The sequence below is a fragment of the Engraulis encrasicolus genome, chromosome 21, assembly GCF_034702125.1.
Source record: "Engraulis encrasicolus isolate BLACKSEA-1 chromosome 21, IST_EnEncr_1.0, whole genome shotgun sequence".
NCBI classification, from domain to species: Eukaryota; Metazoa; Chordata; class Actinopteri; order Clupeiformes; family Engraulidae; genus Engraulis; species Engraulis encrasicolus.
In genome coordinates this window covers 8155390-8170892 of record NC_085877.1, presented here as the reverse complement: position 1 = coordinate 8170892, position 15503 = coordinate 8155390, and the positions used below count along the sequence as shown (strand labels likewise).

General features: G+C 39.8%; 1 protein-coding gene across 1 annotated transcript in view; it reads right to left on the bottom strand.

Moving 5' to 3' along the window:
- rpgrip1 (RPGR interacting protein 1) overlaps positions 1–7519 on the bottom strand; it is a 30125-nt gene extending 22606 nt beyond the window's left edge. The window contains exons 1-7 of the mRNA XM_063187637.1: positions 7432–7519; positions 5937–5990; positions 3501–3618; positions 2585–2790; positions 1791–1878; positions 1500–1622; positions 961–1066 (exon numbers count right to left, since the gene is read on the bottom strand). Of these exons, the coding sequence (XP_063043707.1) occupies positions 961–1066; positions 1500–1622; positions 1791–1878; positions 2585–2790; positions 3501–3618; positions 5937–5990; positions 7432–7519 (783 nt within the window). The remainder of the gene's footprint in view (positions 1–960; positions 1067–1499; positions 1623–1790; positions 1879–2584; positions 2791–3500; positions 3619–5936; positions 5991–7431) is intronic.
- Positions 7520–15503: the final 7984 nt, after the last annotated feature.

Below are 15503 nucleotides of genomic sequence, written 5' to 3'. Positions count from 1 at the left end.
TCAAAAGTTTAAAGAGTATGACCAATACAACAAGTGTTAAATTGGACACTGTAAGTGTTTAACTAACACTGCAGAATACACTGTGTATAAAAATGTGCACGGCTCTGGGATGGCTCTTGGTCTCACTGTAATTTGTGTAACTGGAATGTAATGTCCAGTCATTTTGATACCTTTTGCTTATGTCATTGCAATATGATGACCTGTCATCAACAATGTGATGATGATACACTGTGGTCTTTGTTGTGATGATCTGACCTAAATACCCATTTTCTAACAACAGTTGTGTACTGTGGTCTGGCTCCATCATGTGGTGATTGCATGATATTGATAAGGCCTCGTACCCTAAGCTCTGTCTTGAAAAGTGGCATACAGTAAAACCCAGAGTCAAACATAAATATGGCACAGATACAGGGCTTGACACTGGCACCTGCCAACCGGCCAAATGCTGGTAAAACTTGGCTGTGGCTAGTAATGCTTTCAGTGTCACTAGACAATGTGGCTGCCAGCTTATTCCTATGTATGACATGCGCATCATAGTAGCCTATATTCTGTTGTTTGCCCCTTGTGTATGAATTGTTTTTATTTCAGTTCAAGAAAAAGCTCAGGAACTCAGTTTCTCTTTGCTATATATTCTTCCAAGTAGAAAGCTATACAATCAGCTTTAGAACCTCATCTTTTGAGGTTCGACGTACACTATCATTACAAAGACAAAACAAAAAAAAACAATATAAAATCTGTGGCTAGTTGAATACCGGAATGGCTAGTGACTCGGTAAAACCACTAGCCACAGTGGCTGGTGGGTGAAAAAGTTAATGTCAAGCCCTGCTACAGATAAGCATACCTTTTCCCAAATTATTTTAAACATTTATAATAAGAGTAAGTAAAATAGTACACTAATATTTGAAATTGTTACTGTGAAGTCAACCACCATAACAAACCACCACGTCTTCCCTACTATACCTCTTGCAGAAGGTTGAACTTCTCCTGTACCAGCAGGAGGGCAGCACATTTGTCCGATAGCTGCTTCTGTAGCCGAATGAAGTCCACATTCTCTCTGATAGTCAGCCTGGGAATCGTCAGCCGAGAATAGAAACATTACCAGAGCAAAATAAAATTGATGAATCTAAACTCAGGGACTCACATATACGGTAGTCTGTCATTGTCCCTCAATGGTGGAACAAGCTACCAATTGCTACAAGAGCAGGGTCATCCCTCTCAACCTTCAAGAAGCTAGTGAAGACTCATCTCTTCCAAGAGAGGTTCCCTGCATAACATAACTAACTCTACTCACCTCTAATCATGGGTAGTAACCTGCACTACATTTCATAGGTCCTCCTCCACTATCTTTCTGCTCCCTATCTGTTCTACGTTACTTGTATACTGCTGAACTTTGTACTGACCCCACACTCTTTACTTGATTGAATGTCTTCTTTGTGAGTTGCTTTGGTAAAAAGTGCTAAATGTAATGTAATGTAATATGGAATTATTATTTTTTTTACCTGTGTCCATCTGCTTGTTGTCTTGTGAGTTCTTTTACATTTTCCTCTGGGTCTCTGGCCGACTGTGTTGTCTGCTCCAGCTTACTTAGTCTCCCTGGTGGAGGCTCGGGCATGCTTGATTTGCTGTTGAACGTTCAGGTTGAAACATATATTAGTGACCATGCCACAGGAGCCATGTAAAGTATGCATAGCACATATCAGCAGTCAGGGAAATTACTGTGTGTATGGGGAAAGTATCATGAAAACTCGAGCAATTGTACATTTGTCACATTGTGAATTGATTAGACTCACAGTCTCTCAATATCTCCCCTGCTCTCTTCCAGCTGGCTCAGCCTGTTGCGCTGCACTTGCAGGACCTCTGCCTCACCAGTCAACCCCCCTACAGGACGAAAAAAGCGCTTTACATTGTATCCTCACATTCACCCATTCACACTCACATTCACACACCAGTGGCAGTGGCTGCCACGCAGGCAGGGTATCACCCTGCCACCAGGAGCAACTTGGGGTTAAGTATCTTGCTCAAGGACATGTCGATTGGGTCAGGCAGAGCGGGGCTCGAACCTGCAACCTTCTGGTTGCCGAACGGCTCCTCTACCACCTGTACAATTTTACAGATGCATCAAATACATCCAAGCACAGGTATTGGTCACAGGCATACATACAATTGCAAGCATAGTAACTACTACATTTGAAAATAGTCCCCAAAATATATATTTTTTAAAAGACTGAAAATAGTCTTCATAACCACTCCTGTATCTTGTGACAACGCCTTCTGGTCCATGTGTGTCCCGTTTTAGAGATATTGTTATGCCATATTTGCAGTAACTCCAATATCCAACCTAATACCAAGGCTGTTAAGGCCCTTTTTCTCAGTTCCAATGTTGTATGGCGTAGTTACTTCACTTTGCCTTTCTTGAACAGTAGCCTATAGGCTCAGGTATAGTCACAGGCTCATCTTGGTTGTTGTACTGATGATGCCTCATAAGCAGACTAAGGTGTGTTTTCAGACAAAATGGAAACCATATGAGGGCCATGTCCATGGATATATTCAGGAGGTACCTCTTGGCCATTTAGTATCACCATACCTCTTGGCACGCGAGAGAAGCCCCGTCCGCCCATGTCCAGTATGTGCTGGCGGGCCAGACTCAGTTTGTCCTGGAGCAGTGTCTTCTGGCTCTCCAGGGTGGCCACGCGGTTCTCCAGCTCCTGGATGGTGTCCTCCGTCGCCCGGTCGCGGCCTGTGCCAGTGGTGGGCCGGCCCTCCCTCAGACGCAGCAGCTGGGTAGAGAGCCTGTGAAGTACATCCCTCAGTGTCAATTCACGAGAGTAGAGCCAACATGGTGAGTGTTAAATTCAACTCTATGTGCCAAATGTGCTGTGTAATGGGGAAGATACTAGACTTAGTCATGACTCCAGTTCACATGCATGGTTGTACTGAATGCTGACATACAAGTCTGTGAAAGTAGCTGGGGCGAGATTCTGTGCGGTAAATTTCACAGTGTTAATTTGACAGTGAGAGAATACACATAAATCCAGCTCAATGTTGAATTAAAACGGGCAAATTTGCTGATTAATGGGGAAAATACTTAACTTAGAGACTTAGTAGAGAGTCCAGTTCACATACATGTTTGTACTGCATGCCTACATAGTAATGTGGAATGTATATGCCTACTATATTTCACGTTGAACTGTTTGAAACCATATATTGGAAGGAGCGATGCGCACCACATCTTTTTATGTAAGTCACATCAGATTGTCTCCCACAACTTGTCAGTGATCCTAAATCATGACAGTATGGTACCTGTATGGTTCATGACACTGTACCCCCACTGTGTAGTTACCCAAGTTGTAGAAGACTGTTAATCGGGAGATGTAATTGTAAGTGTTTCTCTGGATCTACCAAATACCCTTCTTCACCTTTGACCTCATCTGATGATGGGCACAGTACCTATGGAGATATACGTATGTATACTGTATTCATTTAGGTGATATACACAGTACCTGCGTAGCTTCAGCTCGAGTGTCCGTGTGTGTTGCTTTAAGAGAGAATTTTCCTCCTGCAGCCGAAAACATTGGTCCTCCAGATGTTGTCGAGACACTGTGAAAACTCGTTGGCGATCTATAGAAAATGATAGACAGACAGGGATGATGGGTATGGAGCACCATTAATTTTGAATGAGGACTAGACTGAGATGGGTTGGCCTTGTGTCTTTCTGCCAATTTCTTAGTGTAATAGATGCCAGCTTGTGCAGCTCTGCGTGTAATGTTAATAAACCCTTCCAATGCCTCATACAGGCACAATGACTTAGTGAGAATCCCATTGTTTAGGTTACTGTAACACCAAGTACAGAATGCAGATTATGAGATTTCTTGATATCTTAAATTACATTACCGTACACTACAGTTAAGTGATGCTTTTATCCAAAGTGACTTAGAGTATTGGTTACAGTACTGGAGGGAGTGGGAGGTTGAGATTTGAACCTGTATCCCTCTGATCTAAAGCCCATCTCTTTAACAACTGTGGTTACCTCATAAATCACCTTCAGATTCAATTCGATGCACCATCACTTCATGCTCAATATGGTGTGCAATGCATGTATTTGGTCTCAGTCTGTATCATTAATTATGTCCTTTCTATGAAATAGATTCTCCATATTTCCATCCTATTCCAGGCATCCATCCCTCTCTAGTGTGTGCCCAGTGTGCATGTGGAAACCTCATCATTCTACAGGTATGGTGTCATCATGCACATGTACACAAGTGTATTTGACTGTGTAACCAGAATATAATTGGAAGGGAAATTTTCATTTGGGGTACCCATGTACGTACAGGAGTGGCGTGCACTGACTTTTTTGGGGGTTAGGTGTTCAAGGTCGGATGGGGGGTAGACTATGTGGAACTTCCAGCTGTCTCACCAGGCTATTTTAGCGCCTGTTATTCTAAAGTGAAAACACAACGGTTTTCGTTCATGCCTTTGTGTTTTCACTTTAGAATAACAGGCGCAAAAAGCTTTGTAAATAGTTTGTAGATGCTTTGATAATACTTTGTACACATTAAAAGATCATTTCAACGGAAATTGTCCATTGTACATATTACCTGGACAAAAGTTTTCGTACATGCCTTTGTGTTTTCACTTTAGAATAAAATGAGCAAAAAGCTTTGAAAAGAGTTTGTAGATGCTTTGTAAATAGTTTGTAGACATTAAAAGATAATTTAAACAGAAATTGTCCATTGTACATATTACCTTGACGAAAGTTTTCGTACATACCTTTGTGTTTTCACTCTAGAATAACAGGCGCAAAAAGCTTTGTAAATAGTTTGTAGATGGTTTGTAAATATTTTGTAGACATTAAAAGATAATTTAAACTGAAATTGTTCATTGTACATATTACCTAGACAAAGTTTTTTGTACATGCCTTTCTGTTTTCACTTTAGATTAGCAGGCGCAAAAAGCTTTGCAAATAGTTTGTAGACATTAAAAGATAATTTAAACGGAAATTGTCCATTGTACATATTACCTCGACGAAAGTTTTCGTACATGCCTTTGTGTTTTCACTTTAGAATGACAGGCGCAAAAAGCTTTGTAAATAGTTTGTAGATGCTTTGTAAATAGTTTGTAGACATTAAAAGATAATTTACTAATACTTTATGATTGCTTTGTAAGCAGCTTTATAAATCATTTATAATAGTCTTTACATATTATTCCTTAATCATTTACAAACATTTGTAAATGTCTTGTTCATTATGAGTACATTATTAACTAAGTGTTACTAATACTTTATAAGTGATTTATAGTCGCCTGTTATTCTAAAGTGTTACCCAAGTTAGCCCACAACAACACTGTTAAGTCCCACTCTCTGTGTCTGCCTCAGTGACTAACATGGATTTTAGCTATCACGCAGGTGCTCGCAAAGAGCAAGGTCTTCTCTGACAAGGCATGAGACTGACGACCCACCCCACGTTTTTTTTTTTTTTGTTTTTTTTTTTTTTTAAGTCTTCGATCGCTTCTTTTGGACATATTTTCAGGATGCTAGCAGGTCGCTTCTTTTGAGTTTACTTTCAGGATGCCACCTAACATTGATTGTATGGCACCTAACATTGATCCAGGGACTGTAACCAATAGCCTGTAAGTCGCTTCGGATAAGCGATTTCTCATAGTAAAACCATGGTCGATTTTCGTAAGGGAAAACACTTGGCTTGCTGGTCATGCAACCTATTAGGCAGGCTGTCTCCGCCCAGTCACTCTGTCTGAATTTTATTTCACTCCAGAAACTCATTAAGTGCAAGAATCTGACTGATGCACCAGGCTAGTAACCTACTACAACCCACTAGCTTCAGCAAACATTTTTTCAGGTGTTATTTTTGGCCTTCATTTTTTTATTTTACAAAAAAAGCATTCAATTCAAAAACACTGACTGGTGGTTGTTACAAACTCACCTTTTGTCTTCATGTCTTGAGGCCTCCGCAACATTCTCATTTCTCGAGTAGTATCTGTAATGGTGTAGAGAAGAGATAGACACTGGTCAGCACACTCAGAGTTTCCCTTATGCTAAAATCAGCTGTAGTGCTAATTCTAATGACAATACTCTTATATGCCGATCAGGCAGCAGCACATATTAAAATATGTGTTTACACATACTGTATATACAAATATATATATATATATATATATATATATATATATATATATATATATATATATATATATATATATATTTACATATATATATACAAAAGGGAAAGGAACTACGTACTAAACACAAATCAAAAATAAGGTACAAACACAATGTCATGACGCACACAATTTACCTCTCTCTGCATGCTTTACCCATTCTCATATAAGCCTATCAACCGAAATACTCACATAATCATAAAAAATAGTGATACAGGCCTACTACTGTATAGGCCTACATACATATCTACAGTCATAAGCACAGACATACACACACACTCACACCCACATACCCACACACCCATATTGCCCTACAAGTCAAAGTGTGGTAACAGTGTGTCAAAACTAAGGTTAAACCAGAAATGTAATACCTCTTTCATCTATTACGGAATCATGTGCTGCATTTGTAGTGCATCAACATATCATCACTACCGTAGTTTACATCAACTTGTTTGATTTGGTAGTAGCCTATGTCAATTACAAGTTACCAAACTTTGACTTTGCAGCATAACTTGACTCTCGCCATATGAATGTACTTCAGCCTTGCCCCACACATTTGGAAAGGCTGCTTTGTAAATGCCTCATCCAGTTGTGGGAAGAGTGAAAACACCTTTACCACTATTAATGCCTTCAAAACAGTTACCTGAGTTTGATTCCAAGCACAGGTCCTTCACCGATCCTGTCTCTCACACTCATTCTGTCACACAGTCTCACTGTCCTGTCCTAAATAAAGGTATATGCACTGTAACTGAGGTGTATCTGTGCAGTCCACCACTCAGGGCTCAAACTCGCCACCTACCTGTCAACGCTCTTCTTTGGGCATGGGAGGCACAGCACGATACGGCTGGGCTAAAGGACCAGTTCAATAGCTCAGCACTACCAATACTGTATGAGGCTTTGAGACGGAGGTTTACTATGTTCCATGCCACACTCTGCTAGTTGGCCTCCATTACATATGAAGCCCCAAAACAAATCTTTTAAAAAAACAAGTCAGCATTTAAAGAATGCATATGTAGAAGACTCGACAACATATTTGTAAATTGTAATCGATGTGAGCTTCCATTGTTTTCTGAAATAATCAGTCGCATCTCTGCTGCGCCACATCAGTGATTGGCCCATTTAATTTTTGGCAACATTGAAGTGCCTCCCAACAGTAACATGTTTCACATGCACTGCATGTGTGGAGCAGGAACTACATTCATCTGGTGAGGAGAGTCAGGTTAAGTAATACTCATCACACGTACAGCATCATCCACACACCTTGCATGACCGCCATCATTCCTCCTCTCAGGCCCACATCTCTCACTGGGAGATCCCCTGCCGTCTCATCAGCACCTTGACGGGACATTTCCTGGATCGCTGCCTACAGCCAGCTTGTCATATAGCATTGGAAAGTAAATTAGGATAGGCTTCATGGATGAGGATCGTACTGTAGTTTAGCTCTAGATTTAACTGTAGCCCCAGAGCTATATAAATGTAGGTAATAGCTCTCATGTTTTGCTCCTACAACATATTTGATATCTGTCTGAAAATAAACATTCTTATTCTAATTCTTACTGATTATTATGTAGATTGACCTCCAAATATTAGCTTTAATAGGGTGACCTCAAAGTAGTTTGAAAACACAAAGTAAAAATATTTGACACAAGTATAACACACAAGTGTGGACAAGTACAGGCCAAACTGCTGATGCATCAATATTACATAATCTGTAGTAACCACTTTACTTAAGTTAACATTTTAAGCTTTAAATCTTTGCCTTTCATGGAACCTCTGTAGTTTTTTTTCAGCAACATAATGTCATATCTACCTATTAGTGTAAAATTAGTTTTCAAACTTACACTGAAATCTGTAGACAAAGCAGATACTGTATCAACAACCAAATAAAATAATGTACAACACCATGAAGAGGAGATATAGAAACTTGCTAGAGGGATCACCACAAGGCTGTTTAAAATCTAGGCCTATATATACTTTTACATATTGTAACAGAGTAATACAATTAACAAGGGTCATCAGAGGCCCTGTATGTATCTAAGTGGTTACCCAATGCCTCGCCTGCTCTAAAACCAACGAGGATAAGACTGATAAAGGATGTGGGATGAAACAAAATATGGAATCCTCTACCTTCGGTCTTTTGGTGAATTGTGTGTGCCGTGAGGGTTCTCTGTCCTCTGTAAATACACATCAGTAAATCCAAGACATGAGAGATGTCTATGGTTCCTCTGCACAGTCTTCAGACGGGACGTGTGTCTTCTGCTTAACTGATGAGACTAATCGCAAGTAATCCTCAGCTCTGCCCATCCCCCCCGTCATGGGAGTGTGCTTAGGTTCACATGAGTTCCTCTGTCTAATGCATGCACTCCAATGAAAACAACCCCATCAATCAATACAACTTTGAACTGATTTAGGCTTTGCATATTAAAAAAGGACAAAGTTTTTATACATCAACACTATTCCTTAACCCCCACAACATATGTTGTGCTGTGTTCATGGTGTCAAGGAGCGTCACAGCATTGACGGAAGAAGAAGCCAAGTCTAATCTGATTAGTGGTTCTAATTTCATTGATACAATATTGTACTGGCTCTCTCAGGGGGATTCCTGCCTTGGAGTACCAAGTGACACAACAGGTTGCATCAGTAAATAGATTAGCTGCGTGTATGACATTTGTAAAACAGTTTGAAAAGTATTTTTTCGCCTTTATTTCAGATAGGACAGTAAAGAGCGACAGGAAGCGAATGTGGAGAGAGAGACGGGGTAGGGATGGCAAATGACCCAGGCTGGATTTGAACCCTGCACAGTCAATTTTGCGCTGTTGGTTCAACACTTAAAGAGTTAATTTATGTCCAAATAAGGTCAAATCAACCCTCTAAGTGTTGAATGAACATTGCAGAATTTGCTGTGTGGGTGCAACCCTTAGGCATGCAAGCCCAAATGTGGGCTTGCATGGGCCACAGGGCCCCCCTTTTAAAACAGTTTGAAGAATGTATTTGTTCAATGGCTAATCCATTTTTTTGAAATACAACACAATCAATTTTATATGTCTCAGAACTGAGTGTGTCAGGTAGTAAATATTTAGAGATTAAAGAGGAATTGGAAATACTTCCACCACTTAGCAACAGGAGAAGTATTTTTCTCTGTAGCCCAGCTAAGTTGTCTTTATAGCCTCATGTCTCCCTCTGCTGACAAGCTTCACAGGTGTGCTGATTTCCTCCAGCATGGAATGAGCCTTTTTCATGGGGCGACAGACACCTTTGAACAATCATAGCCGTTTTTTGCATCGAGCAAAGTCGGACAATTGCCCAGGGCCTTATCCAATCAGGGCCACGTCATTGCATAGCTGCATTTGTTTCCCTGCATTTAAAGTTATCTTCCACATAGTACCACGCCCTTCCTTTACTGCTGATGTGTCTCTGAAGTAGTTAGACAATGTAGGGAATAGATCACACAGTTTCTTATTTTCTTCTTATTATTCATTCATCGTAAAATTGTACTTTGTTCATGGAGAGTCTATGACATTTCAAGATGAGAGTGAGGAGACAGATTGATGATAGATGAGCTGAAAGCCACTGCCTTCTCTGTATGCCACATGGCCAATCCAGCTATGAGAGTATGAATGAACATGAGGATATGTCTTAGAATTTATTTTTTATTTTTTCATTCTGATGCTTTATTCTTAATTTTAGTATTTGAGATACTGAATTGCAGCTTTACTATCAGTAAGCTGTGGCTATCAAAATGAAAGGAACTTATTCATAATTCATCTTTAAGCAGTGTGAGGACTTTCTTGCATCGCAACTGTACCAACTTTGTTATGCTTAATCCACATACTTGCAGGCACCTCTTTTGTTAGCTGCTTTACATCAAAGCGCCGGCAAAGTAGACCTATAATGTAATCAGATGCGCCTGTGGAAGGTTTTTTACAGGGTCTGCTATGTGAAAATGAGCAAGCCGAATAGGACCGAGTTTTGTGACTAGATGTTATTGAAAGTGGGTGTATGTGGTCAGTATAAACCACTTCCTCCCTCCTCTTCAGCGTGTGTGCCTTAACAAACAAACAGCATATGCCATGCATACCCCCACGCTCATTTTGTGATGCAAGCATCACCAAACCTAAAAACCATAGAGTTTTTATTGAGTGTCAAGATGAGAGAGGATACATAAGGATGGAGATGAGCTGACTGGTGACTGCCACTAACGTTTTTTTTGAAAACTCACATCACAGCATATCACATCATAGGCCACACACACACACACACACACACACACACACACACACACACACACACACACACACACACACACACACACACACACACACACACACACACACACACACACACACACACTACTAAAAAAGTCAGAAGTTCAAATCTAAGAGGGTAGCCGTGGCCCAATGGAGATTAGCTTTAGAGCAGAGGGTTGCAGGTTCAAATCCCTCCCTTCCATGCTGCACTCCATGGCTGAGGTGACCTCAAGACACCTATCCCCTACTGCTCCGGGGACTATAACCAATAGCCTACCCTGTAACTGTAAGTTGCTTTGGATAAAAGGATCAGATAAATGTTATGTTGTAATGTAAGACAAGTAAATCAAATGTGTACGTTATAAATATTGAAGGTTTGTAGTAGTGAAAGGGTGACACCTAAGATTTCTCAGTTAGCTGTCTTCTCACAGGAAGCTGTGGTGGATTTTGGTGAGGAATGGCGTAAAAAAGGTATTCAATTGCATGTATAAAGCATATATAGAAAAAGGACAAAAACTTGTTGTTGTATAAGTAAGAACAGAGCAGGCCAACTTTGTGCAAACAATTTGAAGACGTGAAAGAACAAACAAAACAGACATGCATACATAAGATTATAAGTACTGATCTTATTTTAGGGGGCACATTAGGCCTACATACCTGCAAATAAGATAATTCCCCCTTACGAGCACCACTTGTGACTGCACGACACATAGCCCACGGTATGGCATACACAAGACATACAAATTATATGAATTACCAAACTAAGCGTCTGCTTCTAGACGTTTACTCTGCAAAATAACACGAGATGTTAAAGGCTTTTGCACCTAGCAGCAGAGGCGCATCTTGTCACCAGGCTAGGCAGGCAGCCGCATGGGGCCCCAAACCCGATATGGTGAATATCAACTTGCACTTTACTACAACAGTGGCCTTTGCATTCCCACTTGACCCTAGAATCGCCTCTGCCTAGCAGAGATAGACGGGTAAAACCACAATGATTTTACTTCAAGCAAATGGAGAACTGAAATTGAGGATGCAAAAATCACGATGCGGGGACAGTTTGTTTTGAGACAAGGTGGCCGAGAGAGTTGGAGAAGAGGTCACATATACTTTTATTTTACTTTATTTGACAAGGATTGTGTGACACATATAGCCTACAATTGAGCAAAATTATAACCATAAGGGTATTTTTCATCTGTAGCCTTTGGACCAGAATTGTCGTTAAAAAGGAAGATGATTCGAATTAATGATATTAACATATATAATTATAAAAGACACAACACAAACCACAACACAAGATCAATGACTAAAATGCACACAGTGTTGCCCTGTTTTTAACCATTTCTTAAGACCTGATTTTAAGAGTAGTATGTGTGCATGAGTGCATGATTGAATAGAGAATTGAAACCAGCAGCACTTGTGCTATTGGGTCAGTGTACTTTTTCTAGAATACTAGTGTGCAGTGAGATATCATCTGGTGTGTTAAAAAATTATAGAATGACTGTACATTATTAGGCATTGGGGTGTTCCAAAGATTTACTTTGGTTATTTTCGTTGTCATTACCTTCGCCGAGACAAAGTCGGCGAAGGTTATGTTTTGACCGCTGTGTATTCATTTATTTGTGAATATGTTTGTTTGTACTTTGTATAACTCAGACAGAACTGAGCCGATTTTTATGAAATTTAGTGGGATGATTGGTCATGACCCAAGGAACTATCGAGTGATTTTTGGGAGTGATTGGGTCAAAGGTCAAGGTCAAGGTCAAGGTCACGAAAAGGTCAAAAACGTAAATTGAGCCGATTTTTATGAAATTTAGTGGGATGATTGGTCATGACCCAAGGAACAATCGATTACTTTTTGGGAGTGATTGGGTCAAAGGTCAAGGTCAAGGTCACGAAAAGGTCAAAAACGTTTTTCTTTGCCAAGCACTATATGCCAGAACAACGTGTGCATGCTGAATTGAATAAGAGGTCAAGACTGGGCCAAAACTGTAATATTACGATATTCCGGTCCAATTTAAATGAAACTAACACCAAAATTTGGAGAATGTTATGCCCCACACTCTGAAGATGGCCAGAAAAAAATAAGTGGCGTAGGCGAAGGTTTGCGCTCTACCGAGTGCCCGTTCTAGTTCCTTTTATTTTGGTTACTTTTACTTTTGTTAACATTTACAATTGATGGTATGCCTTGGCATCTTTGTCTTAGAAAAAGTTGAAAGGCACTATATACTAAGCAGACAAGTCTATGTAAACCCCGTACCAAGTAGTGGGAGGTGAAGGCCCAGAGCAGAACCAAAGTGCTTACGGTGCTAATTTTTAATGTCAAAAGTAAGACCAAAGATCACCATTGTGAAATTCCCTAAAATGCCCGGACGTCACAGTTCGGGGGGGTCCGCTGGGCCTTAGGGTATATATAGTGAGTGCTTTGCCACTCAAACTGGGGAACAATTGCGGACGATTAACGACTATCAGAAGCAACTGGTCTCGGGTCGCGACTCACTCCTTGGTACTCCTTGGTGGCTGTTAGCAAGTTCTTTGCTGGTTCCTGTTTTGCTGGTGTGTAGCATAACCTAGACCTGTCGGGTGAGCAAATAAACTCTCAACAACATCTATTTCAATTCTGACTGAGCTGAATTCTTACAAAACGTGGCGACAAGACTTAAGCTCAAGCGTCCTCACACAGGGCACCTGAGGAGCTCGGGTAACGAAGAAAATCTTCTTCAAAGCTCAAGAGGAAATGTTTGAGTTTGAACACGTAGGTGCAAGATCCAGTTTAGTACGATGAAGCTCCTGTGTGATCCTCTCCTTGGCCTCTTTCTGTTTTTCTCTATTCGTATGCAGTGATTTAGTGATTTAGTTTAGTTTAGTTGGTGATTTAGTAGTCACAACGCCACTCATGCCATTTTAACATCTGCTGCCATCCAACATCAAGGACCACCATGGAAATAAGCCTTCGGGCTTTATTGTGTAATCCTGACTCTCTTTTTCTTTTAATGAAGTATGTGGTGTGGTTTACTGAAAACTAAATCATGCATTTGCTTTTATTCAAGAACTGAGATTGTCAAATAAAATCAACCAATCAGTAAAGCAGTGTTAATTCAACACTATACTGAGAATATCTTCCATTTGATTTGACCGTTAAAGGCATCTCATTTGAGTGTTGAATTAACAGTTTGAATATGAGCTTGAATTATGTTAAATTTAACTCTCTAAGTTAACTCAACACTCAAGGAGGTTCAATTAACGCTCAGAATAGTGTTGAATTAAGGCTGCATTTTTCTGTGTATACTCTTATAAACAGCCTCGTAGACTGCTGAAAACTTTTTAGAGGGTAGGCCTATTACCCAATTTCAAACAGAAACAGAGATTCTGAGGGCTCTGCCTACAATATAACTGCACCATTTTGTCCTCCCTAAAACATTATCTGAACCACATAAATCATAGGCCTACTGCCACACTAAAAATTATATTTGTTGTGCAACCATCTTAAAAGTTGGCCATCTTGAAGCCTTTGGCCTCAAATTTAGTCAGTGAACCCAATATAGACTGTTAGTCCACAAGACTTTTTTGCAAATCTTTCCACCCGTTCAAAGTGATCAACAACAGGTATGTTGTTTACATGCCGTAAGATGTACAAATATAGACACCTTATTTTTTACTTCATTTTTAACAGCCTTATGAAGGGCAAGAAGGGATTGGCGGCATCTTTAAATTGAAAACCAGTTTAACTAGGAGCAAAAAAAAACAAGTTGAAATTTCTAAATAACTGTTCTTTTTTTGTCGTTGGCAGTGCATTTTTGCTCCGGTGTTCGTCTCAAAGTTTTACAATCACCAGTAAGTCTTATTCTTACTGAAGGAGAAAATGCAAACATCCAGCGCTCCTGGAACAAGAATACAGACAAGATTAAAGAAAGCGACTAAAGAAAGCTCATCAGTCCTGATCATTCACAACATATCCAATAAAGATTCTGGATTTTATGTTTGCAAACGTCATTAAATGCATTCCCATGATCATGACCAACTATGGTGATGGAACACAACTAACAGTGAATTCAAAAATAATTGGTACGTTCTCTGAAAATGACGCCTTGGTTTGAATACTATGTATACAGTTCAACATTTGGTAAAGATAAACAGCATCTGATTAGTCCAGGCAAAGTAATGTTTTCCGTCTAATTGATTAAGTCTAGGTTTTTTTCAGTGTCGAAAATTTCTAAAAGGTGTCTAGAACATACCAAGGGCCAAGAAATCCTTTGGAGATGTTTGTTAAATTCCCATCAATCAGGCATACTGTAGGCCTATGTCAATACAGCCAGGCAACACAACAGCCCAATGAGGCATTTTATACTCCTATCAAAATGAAACCATAATTAAATGAAAAAGGGTTTTTTGTATTACGAGTTTTTTTATTACAAGTCTTGAAACATGCAGATGATCTTTACACTTAGGGCAAGAGTTTTGCTGACATATGGAGTAAAGCTTGGCTTGACATATGCCTACTTCTTGATATATGCGTTAGTGTAGAAAAATGAATTATTCTCTCGCCGTAAAACATACTCTAAATAAACAAAAAAGGGGAAGAAATCTGGTGCCACACGGATGTCTATTTTCTGTCATTTATTTTTTACTGCAGTGAGACTCTCACTGCACAAAAAAAAAAATAATAATAATAAAAACATTTTTTTTTACAGAAAATAGACGTCCGTGTGGCACCAGATTTCTTTCCCTTTTTTGCCTATGTTTTGGTCCTGCTCTGGTTGCACCGGATTGTTAATTTAGAAGCGTGGAGTGTGTATCTCCTTTGTTTTATATACTCTAAATAAACTTTGGCACACACACACCTGGCAAGGTGCCAACTGAAACAGTACCAATCAGCTTACCTGGGGTGCGTCTCTCAACGGCGAAGTAGCTAATCTGTTAGCAATGGTGCAGAGTAGATACTATATATAAAGTTGCTAACTCTTGTGTCTCGAACGTTAGCACACAAAGTAACTACTGCTTGGAGTAATGTGCACCAGTGGTGTAGTCTACTTTTTATGGTGGGTATACTGTATATTTGAGATTTTTTTGAAGTGGGTATACTGAATA